This window comes from Corvus cornix, chromosome 21, assembly GCF_000738735.6.
Source record: "Corvus cornix cornix isolate S_Up_H32 chromosome 21, ASM73873v5, whole genome shotgun sequence".
Lineage (NCBI taxonomy): Eukaryota > Metazoa > Chordata > Aves > Passeriformes > Corvidae > Corvus > Corvus cornix.
In genome coordinates, this window is record NC_046350.1 from 1,547,419 (window position 1) to 1,560,015 (window position 12,597).

At 48.7% G+C, this 12,597-nt stretch overlaps 1 protein-coding gene across 1 annotated transcript in view; it reads left to right on the forward strand.

The window, feature by feature from the left end:
- DISP3 (dispatched RND transporter family member 3) overlaps positions 1–12,221 on the forward strand; it is a 47,645-nt gene extending 35,424 nt beyond the window's left edge. Inside the window, exons 12-21 of the mRNA XM_039563947.1 lie at positions 345–481; positions 1,007–1,188; positions 1,630–1,760; positions 1,860–2,032; positions 2,757–2,883; positions 3,711–3,856; positions 4,203–4,362; positions 4,732–4,845; positions 5,839–6,005; positions 6,715–12,221. Of these exons, the coding sequence (XP_039419881.1) occupies positions 345–481; positions 1,007–1,188; positions 1,630–1,760; positions 1,860–2,032; positions 2,757–2,883; positions 3,711–3,856; positions 4,203–4,362; positions 4,732–4,845; positions 5,839–6,005; positions 6,715–7,077 (1,700 nt within the window). The 3' untranslated portion in view covers positions 7,078–12,221. The remainder of the gene's footprint in view (positions 1–344; positions 482–1,006; positions 1,189–1,629; positions 1,761–1,859; positions 2,033–2,756; positions 2,884–3,710; positions 3,857–4,202; positions 4,363–4,731; positions 4,846–5,838; positions 6,006–6,714) is intronic.
- The last annotated feature ends 376 nt before the right edge of the window (positions 12,222–12,597 follow it).

Genomic DNA, 12,597 nt, shown 5'->3' on the forward strand with positions numbered 1-12,597 from the left:
ACAGGGCTAGGAACTCCAAGCTTTCACATCCCACTCCTGTTCACAACCTTGTTGGCAAGTCATGAGGAGAGTAAATTCAGCCTGTTTGCAGGGGATTTTGAGGATAAAACAGTTATTGGGCCATATCCCAAGACAGCATGAATTAATAAGCCATCAGGAATTACTGCAGCTCAGGATGTATTTGTGATAGCCTTTGAAAGGTGTGCTGTGCTGCCAGAAGACAGAAGCTGTGCCTGCTGTCCCAGAGCAGACAGCAGACCAGAACCCTCCTTTGCTCTGTCCATGTCAGTAGGATTTACTGATTGAGAAGTACCACCAAACCTCATGCCCTCTGTTTTCTTCAGAGCTCCAGGGGACTGTGTATATCTCCAAGTCCAAGAGCAAGGGAAGACCAGCCATCTATAGATTCTCACTCAATGCCAGTGTCCCTGCACCCTGGCAGATGGTGTCACCGGGAGACGGGGAGGTGCCTTCATTCCAGGTAAGTCAGTCCAGGATGTTGGACCCCTCTAGCAAGAGTGCAGCACTCAGCAGGTGAGCACAAGAGCCTCCTCCTGTCTCTCCATGGGGTCCTATGTAGCCCTGGGTGACATTTTCAGGGCACTGTAGTAGGGTAGTTAACACAGAAGGCATTGTGCTCGGCATCATCCAGGATGATACCCTGGAGTGCCACAAGACTTCACCTGTTGCCATTGTGAGGTGACTGTCAGCGATGGGAGCAGAACTGTGGGCGTCGCTAGAGCAGATGTCCCTCACCCCAGGCAGAGCAGCCACCATTCAGCCTAGGCCACTGGTAATGGGGGTGCTAAGGGGCCCTTCACACATGGGGCCCTTCACACACATTGCTGGGAAGGGGCAGGCTGGGGGCTGGCTGGGGCTATGCCTGCAGTGCTCATTCTGTGTGGCTGTGCCAATGCTCAGGGAGGAGGGGAGAGTGTGATACTAATGTGCAACAGACTGCAACCCTGTGGAGTTAAGTGTCTGTTTTCATTAATCCATTGCTTAGGTGTATAGAGTGCCTTTCGGTAACTTCACCAGGAAGCTGACAGCTTGTGTGTCCACAGTAGGGCTGCTTAAGCAGATGAGCCCCAGGAAGTGGATGATGACCACCTTGTCCTGCGACACCAAGAAGGGCTGGAAGTTCGACTTCAGTTTCTACGTGGCCTCCAAGGAGCAGCAGCGAACACGGTAACCTTCCAAAACCCCCTCAGGACAAGGCAGCAGAAACAGCACAGCTGAGACGCTGATGGGAGATGCCTAATGGCCAGTGCTAGTCCTGCTCTCAATCAGTCACATCCATGGCCCTAGAATTTGCTTTGCTGCATATATGCCCCATCTCTGCAGTCACTTTGCAGGCCTGTAGCATCATTGGCATGCCAAAGGCTTGAGAGACTGTGACTGGGGGCTTCTTTAGGTGGCAGAAAGACATTGCTGATCTGGTTCTTGCCCTTACCCACCTGAACTAAGGGACTGAATGGGTAGCACAGAATATGCAGTGGCTAGGGATACAGGTCTGCAGATGTTCACCTTTCCCTTCTGTCCCTGCAAATGTCTGTTTCCATGTAATACTTTGGACGCTTCATCTTCTCTACCTCTGGTCCCCCATAACAAACTTTCTTTGCTGCACAGGAAACTGTATTTTGCCCAGTCGCACAAGCCCCCTTACCACGGTCGAGTGTGTGTTGCACCTCCAGGCTGTCTGCTCAGCTCTAGCCCAGATGGACCCAACAAAGGCATCCTGTATGTTCCCAGTGAAAAAGGTAAGCTGATGAGGCCCTGTTCAAACATGCCAAGGTCCAGAGAATCAGGCTTTTTTTGCCATCTAATGTAACCAACCTTTATTCTGTATTTGACAACAGCACCCAAAGCAAAGCTGTCGGCCACATCTGGATTTAATCCATGCATGAACACAGGCTGTGGGAAGCCAGCAGTGCGGCCGCTGGTAGACACCGGAGCCATGGTGTTTGTAGTGTTTGGAATCAGAGGCGTTAATCGCACAAGACGCCCAGACAACCACGTCATTGGAGACATGGTACACGTAGTCTGGCATGCTGGCCAGGCATGCTCGGGGCTGGCGAGTGAGGGACAGGCTCTCTGGATGGTGTTTAGTTAATATCCACAGCCGAAGGTGGTCCAGCAGTCTGGACAGATGGAAGGGCAGAGGTGGTAGCATTGTGATGAGCCAGTACAGTTCTGTTTTAGCAAATTGACAAAATAATGGAGATCAGGAAGTCCTTACTGAAAAAAACATGTCAGACTTTTCAGAAAATCCCTCTGAGTGCAATATATAACTTTCTAATTTTGAGTCTAAATCTGGCTTTCCCGAGGATTTTAGAAACAAACCCATCTTGAGCTCAGTACAAAACTCACTACAAATTCAAGACTGAGGGAACTGATATTTTTCTGTAATATATATCTTGTTATGAAGTATTAACAAAAAATAAAAATTGGTTACTCTAGGGAAAGGTTACTAAACGTGACTTTTCTAGAAACAGTTTATCTCTCAGATCCGATACCTTGACACATGACAATCTTTCTCTAGAAAAAATTATGCTTAGCTTGGCTGATGCACTTCAGTGTTCTGCTGTTCTTCCTGCCTTGTGATTTGGGGGTACTGTGCAGAATCAGCGTTTGCCTGTTTGCTCTGAAGGGACAGTGAGAAATGCAGGCGGTGGAGCGGGCAGGAAGCTGCAGTGCCAGTTGCTGTGTGTATGTCTCACGTGTGGTGCTCTTGTCATTGTGTCTCCTTGTGAAAGGGCAGCGTTATCTACGATGACAGCTTTGACCTCTTCAAAGAGATTGGCAACCTGTGCCACCTCTGCAAAGCCATTGCCAGCAACTCTGAGCTGGTGAAGCCTGGAGGGGCTCAGTGCCTGCCCTCGGGTAGGTTAGACTACTTCCTCTGCAGCCCTACCTGTGCTTGCTTGGGCTGGGGTCCTCAACAGCAAACCAGAAAGGGTGACTGCTTCTTGCTGTCTCCTTTTCTTCCCAAGGCAGCTTGACCCTTCTAGAACATGTCATTGGTTGTGCTTTTTGGGACAGAAAGAAAGAAAAATGGTCTCTTTAATGCCAAAGACACTGGGTATATTCTTTGGGATTTAATCCAGAAGGATAAGAACAGAATTGTATTTGTTCTTCCCAGTCATGGATATTGCTTGAGATACAATCTTTTGATTCAGTAGATATCTTCTTAGTAGCTCCTGAATAATGATGAAATCACACCTGATCTCATTGCAGTGAGGCTCCTCACTGTCTCTTCGGCTTTGCATACCTGACCAGTGACCGTCTCTCCCAACTTCAGAGGTCACAAAGTTGTGGAGCTGAACCTAGGAATTGTATATTGGCTTCAGGCCAAAAGCCAGTTTCATGCCTGGAGCAAATCCCTGCCAGGCCAGGCAGACACCCCTTAGCACTTGCTCTCTGTGGTGCTTCCTGACAACTGGGGACAAACAGCAGTGGCAGTGTCCTGTCCTATGCTGATGGCACAGAGTGTCCTTTCAAGCTACAGCAGCTGAGAGCTGTGATGCCGAGACCTCAAAGACTTTGGCAAACCAGAATGGCAGGGGGAAGCAGCTGCTGACAAATGGGGCCTGCTACTCTCTTGAGGCTCCCATTTTGGGTTGTTGGTTGAGGTTTTTTTCATTCCCTTGCTCCAGTGTGCTTCCTTTCCCTGTTCTGCCCTCCATCCCTTGCTCTTTCTTTCTCTTCAGGTTACAGCATCTCCTCCTTTCTGCAGATGTTGCACCCCGAGTGCAAGAATATCCCTGAGCCAAACCTGCTGCCTGGACAGCTCTCTCATGGGGCAGTGGGGGTGAAGGATGGGAAGGTGCAGTGGATCTCCATGGCCTTCGAATCGGTGAGCATATGGCATCACCTAGTGACATTGCCATTCTGGTGACGGTTTCATCTTGTGACTTCTGGGGGTTTAGCTCTGCTCTTTCTGCACTGGCCACTTTCACTTGCAGCCATAATTTAGTGTTTATTAGCATTTGTTGCAGACAGATGCCTACACTCACAAGTTGGTAGAAGTGGCTGCTTACACCACAATTAGCTCAGGCAAAAAGCTGGTGGCAGATTTGCCCAAATGCCTCTGTCAGTTCTACCTGGCACTGCCCTTTGAGCTAGCTTGTTCTGCCCTTTCCCTTGCCATGCACACCCTGCCCAAAGAGCAGGATACAAGTGATGTGTTTGTCGTGTTACAGACAACCTACAAGGGGAAATCGTCCTTCCAGACATATGCTGACTATCTGAAATGGGAGACATTCCTGCAGCAGCAACTCCAACTCTTCCCAGAGGGCTCTGCTCTCCGGCATGGTTTCCAGACCTGTGAGCACTGGAAGCAGATTTTCATGGAGATAATAGGCAAGTGACTGCTGTGTTTCTCTCCGTGCTCTCTGATACATCTCCACAGCACACTCCATCCTGTATGGTGGGCATGGGTTATATCTGCAGTCCCTTGCCATTGCTGTGCAAATTCCTAAAGCCTGTTCCTGCCCTAAGCAATGTGTATTGTCAAAATTAGGCAAACCCCAAGGAAATAGGTAAGGGAAAGGACTCAGCCTTGCTGATGCTAGATTCAAGAAACCTATCACCTTCTTTCCACTGTCATCGTCCCTTCTCATCTTCCCCAGCGTGAGTCCCTGCCTGCCTTGTTGCCAGCAGGAACATGGTACCTTTCTCACCCCAGCTGTCACCTTCCAGGATTCAAATCAGCTGGCTGTTTTCTTCCAGGAGTGCAGAGTGCCCTGTATGGTCTTGTCCTCTCACTGGTCATCTGTGTGGCTGCCGTGGCAGTGTTCACCACACACATCCTCCTCCTGCTGCCAGTGCTGCTCAGCATCTTAGGTAAAAACACCAATTCCAATGTGTCAGGCTTTCACTTTTCCTGAAATTGGTGGATTGTGGCACTGCTGAGTCTCTGGTGATTTGAACTGAATTGCCCATCTTCTGTGTAAAACCCTTTTGGCTTTCCAGGAGCCCGTCCTGGAGAACAGACTAGCTAAGTGATCAGAAGAAACTCTCAACAAATGCACAGGAACCTCATTGGGAAAGTAGATTTGTGTGTCTAATTCCCAGTGTGTTTTATCTACACAATCCCTTCTATTTGTTTAAATAAGGGGTTTAGCTACACAAATGCCATCCCTACCTGTTATGTGTAATAATGTGATTAAAGTCCCACATGCTCTGAATAACAATTGCATTACTTTCCAAGAACCTGCACCATGGCTGCTGTTTCCAAGCAGTGGGAGATGTTAAAAGCTGAGTATTTTAGCAGATTTTTAGTATTCGAAGCAAATTTTAAATAGTTTCCTCTCCCTGGCTGGTGATTTGGTGATATTGTGCTCTAAGTGTGTTGCTAAACTTCTCAGTTTAAAAATCAAATCTATCATTTTGAAACCACTTATTCTCCCACATATGACTCAAAAACTAACAGTACTCTTGACTTCTAAAAAGTGTGCTCAGCCTCTGTGTAACTTCAGCAAGCAAAACAACAGTCTCACTTCCTTGTGGTGCTTGTGTGCACACATGGACATTTGTCTGGGCTTGGATTCATATAGCAAGAGTTAGTCTAGATTGACATCAGTCTGTCAGTTTGCCTGATATTTAACTAGGTGTTCCACTGGCCCCAGCAGGTCTGATCACCTTATGGAATGGTCCCTGTGCAAAGGGAAGGCAAAGGAAGTGTTTTTCTCTGTGGCAGGGGGAGTGTGTACAGGACTCAGGCTGGCTGGCAGCGGGGTATGATCCCAAACTCCCCAGTGACTGACTTGTATCAGTAGGATTGGACAGCAGTCCCAGAGTCCTTTACATTTGCCTGACAACACCTTCCTCACACAGGGGTTGTCTGCCTTGTGGTGACCATCATGTACTGGTCTGGCTGGGAAATGGGAGCTGTGGAAGCCATTTCCCTCTCCATCCTCGTTGGCTCCTCTGTTGATTACTGCGTGCACTTGGTGGAGGGCTACCTGCTGGCAGGGGAGAACCTGCCACTCCACCAGGCAGAGGTGAGCTCTGTTCTTCCTACAGCCTTGCATTCATTCCTCTTGTGCCCTCCCATGCCACTCAACTGTGATGCAGGATGCACGATAGGCAAGGGGGGATGTGTCCTGGCACCCTCAGAGCATCCCTGGGATATGGTAGTTGCTGCTTGTCCAGCTGACTGCTCAGACTGTGAGCTTGTGTACCTGAGTACAGTAAACTCAGATGGGGGTCCAACCCACATGGTTGTCCCTTTTCTTGCTGGCCACAGCTGTGCCAAAGCAACACCTTTTCACGTTCAAGTGAAGACAGTCTGTGCTGGAACAGCTCCATACTAATTGTGTAACCTCTGAAAATTGCTTTGCTGGATGTCCAGCTCATCTCTGGGCTTGTTAACATCTTTTGTCTCGTTGGGAAGATGGAGACCACAAAAGCCTGGGATCTCTGTTGCCAGGTGTAGTGTCTGCCTGCAGTGCCTGTGTTGTGTAGGCCCAGCAATCAGTCTGATGTGGTGGAAAGGAGGCACAAAATCCAGCAGCCTTTGCCTCTGCTGGGTTTTAACCCTATGGCTCTTGGCTCAGTGTTCTCAGAGACTGCATGAACTGTTTGAGATGCACTCAGGCAGCCTCTTCGTCCTGGACAGGGATTCTGTGAGCTAAGCCACCCTCTCAAAGCCTAAAATATCAGTGTAGCTCCATGTGCCGGTTCTGCTAACACTGCTGTTCTTTCCACCAGGATCCCACAGTGTGCCGACAGTGGAGGACAATGGAAGCAGTCCGGCATGTGGGTGTGGCAATCGTCTCGAGTGCTGTTACCACCATGATCGCCACTGTCCCACTGTTCTTTTGCATCATTGCCCCCTTCGCTAAGTTTGGGAAGATCGTGGCCCTCAACACGGGAGTCTCCATCCTGTACACGTTAACTGTGAGCACAGCCCTGCTGAGCATCATGGGGCCTGGCACCTTCATCCGCAGCAGGACTTCCTGCCTCAAGGCTGTGCTGGGGGTGCTCCTGACTGGCCTGCTGGGTCTCTGCATCTGCCTTGCCCTTCTGAAGAGCGGATATAAGATCCCCCTCCCCAACGGGACAGCCCTGTAGACCCCAGGCCAAGAGCCACATGCTCTGTCCTCTTGCTCCCTTTCTTTTTTCTTTTCTTTTTAAAGAATATTTTTTGTAAAAAAAAAAGAGGCAAAAAAGTCCCTTTTTTCCAGAAGTTTTTCAAATCCAGATGCACTTTATTTTCTAATGGGTTTTGCTCTAAACTTGTATTTATTTTGGGTAGTGATGGATGGATGATGGACGGTGAGGGCTGCCCAGGGAATACCTCAGCCCGTGAGTAGGAGGGGAGGAGGTTTCCTTCTCTCAATTTTCTTTCTGCTTTTCTTTGTTTCTTTTCTTGTTCTTTTAATTTATTTTTAACAAACAGGGCTTTCTGGAATCACGAAGCTAAAAGGAGAGAATTTGGGAAGGCCATCTGATCCTTTCAAAAACCCTTCCCTCTGTCCTTCCTCTCCACTTATCCAGGGTCAGCATTGCAATGATGACTCTTGAGGCGATACCCTACTCCCACACCAAGCCTGTGCTTCATTACTTTAGCCTTCAAGAACAGCAGTGAGCTGTTGGACAGGCCTGGAGAACAGTGTTGTCTGGATCCCTTTGGCAGGCCCTGTATCCAAGCCAGACCAGCAGTGAGCTTGCTGCATGGGAGCTCTTATGGGTGTCATTTTGAGATCCGAACTAGAGCTGTTGGGTGGCACCACCCGCAGTGACCTGCTTTCATTATTCAGGGAGGGCACTGGGACACATGGCTTTCCCCTTCTTTCCGGAGGGACAGTGCACCTTTTACTGGGATCTCATGTGTCTGTGAACAGCCATCAGGAAGCAGATGGTGCCCTCAGCAGCCTGCCCTCCTCTCCCTCATCTCAGTAGTGAGGTCAAGGCAGTTTCAATGCCCAGTCCCCCTGGTCACCTCACCAGTCACTGCCTCTGCTCTTCCTGGTGGAGAGAAAACAGAGAGCCCTGAGAGCCCTGCAGAGGTCTTTGGCCATAATGGTCAGCTCTTAGCCTGAGGACAAGGTAACCCCTGGGGCTAGGTAGAGCCCACACCTGGTGGTATACACAGGATCCTCTGTGGCAGCTCAGAGACACCCTCCTGTGTGGACACCTGAGTGCAGCAGAGCTGCAGCTGCTGTCTGCTCTGAGCAGATGGTTTATATTAAAGTAAAATGAAATCGCAAACTGGTGCCATTAACAAGTACATTTTAAGCACCACTGATTCTATTATATTTTTTAAATTGAAATAGCTAAGTGTGCATTGATACACAGCACATCTGATCCTTAGCAGAAGGGGAGGGTCAGGCCCCCTGGGAGATTCGTTAACCACTATTTACAAGGGTGCCAATAGAGTAATGTGGCCAGGAAGCAGCCTGACTCCATTTCTTTGCAGATTCCATGTCCTGGTGGCTTTGTGTTATCTGTCTGGATCAACCTCTCTTTTTAAGATGAAAATTCCAGGAAGCCCAACCTAATTGCCAGCCAAGTTGTGGAGCCTGTGCTGCTGGGAGACTGAGCTGCTTCTACTTGGCTCAGTGCATCCGTGCTCTGATCCCTGCCAGTCTTACACCTTCACATTGTGTCATGCCTGTGAAACTGGATCAAATATTTGTTTCTAAAGTAGCTTCCCCAAGGTGTCCCCAAGGTTCCCCAAGCTGGAGAGAGGAGTTATTATTTTCAGGAGGGCTCCAGAGCAATCCTGCTGCAGGCAGTGAGGGTCGTGAGAACGCGAGTGGAGCAGACCTGGTTTCTCCTTGCTATTCCATGGTGCAGCTGAATTACCCCTTTCTGCAAAGTGTTAAATGTTTCTTGGCACCTACCTCTAATCTGCACTAGCTCCTTCATAATGAACCCTGTGCCCATGAATAAATGGTTCTGGAAAGGATTTTTGACTATCCTTAAGCTGTGCTGCTTTGATGGCTGCTGTGCACAGTTCAGCACCATCCTTGATCTGTAAGCCATGCTGTTCCCCGTGTCTGTGCTCCAGACTTAACTCTTGGTGGTGCCCTGAGTAGTCCTAGGTGGCAGTGACTGGAGAGGGCAAGAGTGCTGATGATATACAGCCCCATGGGACCTATGTGGCTATGCAGGTGCTGCAGGGGAGGGCAAGGTATCCCTAGTGCTGTGGCCAAGGATGCTCTGACTGGTGGCTTGATTTGAACTTAACAAACACTTCAAACCCCTTTTGGGTGATTAAAGCTGATGGATATTTCCAGGTCACCAGACAAGAGAATAAGGTGCTGAGGGCACCCTTAGAGGAAGGTCCTTCTATAAGTATGAAGAAACCTTTAAAGGCCTCTAAGAAAAGGCACAGGAGTGCTTTGAATCCTGCAAAGTTGAAAGCCTATGTAAGCCCCTGGTATCCTATGTTTGTGCTCACTATAAAGAGGCTACATCAACCCCTCACCTCCAGTGTGATTCTGGACACGCCATGCTGGGAACACTCATTCAGCTGCTGAGGGGAGGCAAAGATTAATTTCAAAGTAGAGGGAAACCTTTTATGTCTCTTGGGTATGATCTGGCAGTGTCTGATCTGCAGACAAAAATAACAAGAGTTCTTGGCACCTGACAGGATCCATGCTGTTTTCTGGAGCAGGAAGGGAGAAGGACAAGCTGTCATTTTCCCCCCTCCTCTCCAGCCAGCCCAGGCTCCCTCATTGCAGAAGGACTAGCTGGCACTAGCAGGAGCAGGGCATCACCTTGCGTTTTGTTGCCCAAAGTGATACTGGGAATGCAGTGGCTGGAACGATTCAGAAGGAAGAGGAGCAACCAGGATAAGTGCAAATGATTCACAAAGGCATATTGAGGAAAAGGAAGTGATATTTTCCAGGAAGGAAAGTGACGTAAGGAGAGGAGGAGGAACTTACACCAGATGTAGCAGGATGGCAGAAGAGCTGGTAGAGGATCCTAGGTGATATTTTATGCTGCAAGGACTCACTGAATGTTGTAACTTGAGACCCTGATTAAACACAGTCATGATACTTGGCTTAAGATCTAACTAGACATTTTCCCCATCACCACTTCACCCTGCACAGCTCTGTGGTCAGGGTGGCTGCTGCTTTCTCCAAATGCAGTGGAAGGAAAGAGACTTAAAGGTGGGGCCCAGCCTTCTGCAAAACACTTACATCCTGATCTGCCCAAGCATCTGTGGAGACAACAAAAGGGTAGCAGATACATACATCCATGTCCATGTAGGCAGTGTCATCCTTGTGATTACAGAACACTCATAAAATTATAGAGGTAAGAAAAGGGATGGCTTTATCTGAGCAAGTGTGGAGGTCCTGCTGGGAATTGGTACTCGAAGGCAGATGCTCGTAGCAATAAAAAGCAAGGCCTCACCTGTCTGGTGCTGTTCCAGGAGCAGATGTTCACCTTAAACAATTCCTCCCATATCTCTGCCTATCTTCTTTCTCTGATGACTCCTCTGTTTCACAGGCCATCTCCTGGGCCCTGTTTTCTTGCTGAGCAAGGTTCAGCCTTCTCCGTGGTACATGTTCATGCCTAAGGTACTCACAGAGTCTGGACTGAAAGTGGCTGGAGAAGTCTCAAGGAGAATCTCTTTAGGCAGAGGAAGCCAGGGAGTTAAACAGCTTCACACAGAGCTTTCAGTTTTGATGTTTCTAAATGGAATGTATCAGATCAGTCTTACTTGGAAAAAAATGCTCCATTTTCCATTTCAAAATGATCTTGGTGCAATTAAAAAGCATACACGAACTTTCAGCTAGCACATGGCAATGGAATGTGCCTGTTAATTGCCCACTCCTTTATTTCTAGTAAATCCTGGTTTGAGGCTTAAGCTCTGAAAAGTTAGGTTAATACTTCAGGAGGGGGTCATTCTGGAACTATGCAGTCTCCTACAAAACAGAGCGGGGCTTGTCCTGCCCAGAAGTTCTCTCCAGCGCAGGGCAGTAGCAGAAGGACACTGCTCCTTGGTGCTGAAGCTCTGAGATTCATGCACAGAGCTAGTGTGACTGCTCTTTGCCTTCAGTGGAGTTACTGAGTGAGTCCAGGGCTCCCCATGGCTGTGAACACTGAGAGAAAGACTCCCCACTCACAACAGCCCTGTCCACATCAGCTTTGGAGCAGGGAGGAACAGAGTTGATGTCCTGTGTAGAGATCAGCATCAGAGGAAGGAAAAGATCCATGACTCCTCACTCAGTTTGTTTCTTCATGTTGTGGTGCCTCTTGAGGTGCTGGATTTGGGCAACTGGGGCATCAGGTTTGGCCACTGACCTCAGCAATTGCCAAGGCTGCAGATTCTGAAAGGAATCATTGGCTGAGCTGGACTGTGTTTCTCAATTCTTGCCGGATCTGAAAATATGCCAGAGCAAAGGCAGCCTGAGAAATATCCCCAAGGAGAAGGACATGTAGACACTTGGAGAGCTACTGGGACCATTGATATAGTAGTCTGGAGGCAATGGTCTCCAGATACCCTGGCTTTGCCTCCACTGGGGCAAATTGGGATGTTGCTTTATGTCACAGTGTCTAAGTCTTTTAGCTGGTCCTGCACTGAATTTCTGTAGCAGAGCAGCCTGCCTTTCTGGAAGGTTATAAAAGGCTTTTTGTTTAACCCCATGACACATATAAATCCTCCCATACTGTCCACCAATGAAGCTGTGCAGACTGATTTGCAGCCAGGCAGGACAAACTCAGTCTCTTGGTTACTTCTTCCAAAATCATACCTCACCCCAGATACCGTGTAAGCCATAGTTCACAGATATTTCAAAGGCTTTTGCTAACTACTCTGCCCTGGGTTAGTACCCGGGGTCCCAGAGCTAGACATCTTTCAATGCCTATCTCCATCATGAGGACAGAGGTTTTTGGCTTTTTCCTCTCTGCTCCTCCTTTGGGCAGTTGCTGAAGGGAGGTGTGGGGCAGTGACCAGGACCAGAGGCAGAGCAATGATCAGATAAACAGAAAGGTTTGGAGGCAGAAGCAGAACAAATGGGAGGGAGGATGGTCTAAAATACAAGGGAGAAGAGGTGTTAGCACCCCATGGACAGAGGGAGGGAAGGCATTGCCATTCTACCACGTTGTGTGCAGACCTTAAGAGTATCAGTTCTCAGAGTGATGTAGCACAATTCCCGATGTATGTGTGTCACTTTTGTAAGTTGTCTCCTACCTTCACTATTTTCAGTGTTCCTTGATTTTTGGAGACTGTTGTAAATAAAAAGATTTTGACATTCGCATGTTTGGACCCTCACTCATCACCACATTACTGTTTGTGTACACATACTGACAGCCAGAGTGGCACTGACAGGATCTGTATTGTGTAAGGAATGCGGTGGGGATGAGGCCACAGAACCAGTTCCTAACATGCACAGGATTGTCTGCTACTACTACTGAAATTGGTCCTCTTGAAGCCAACTTATCACATCCAGAAGAGCCGGCAATCTGGAAAAGGCAGTGCAGGAAACCACACAGGTCTGCAAGAGGAGCTGTGCGAGAGCTGTGGACCACAGAGGAGGCACAGGTTGGCCTTCGCAGGACTGTGGGACCACCTGGCAGGGGTGAGTGCCCAGGGCTGCCAAACATGGGAATGAGGGCACAGAAATGGGGTAGGAC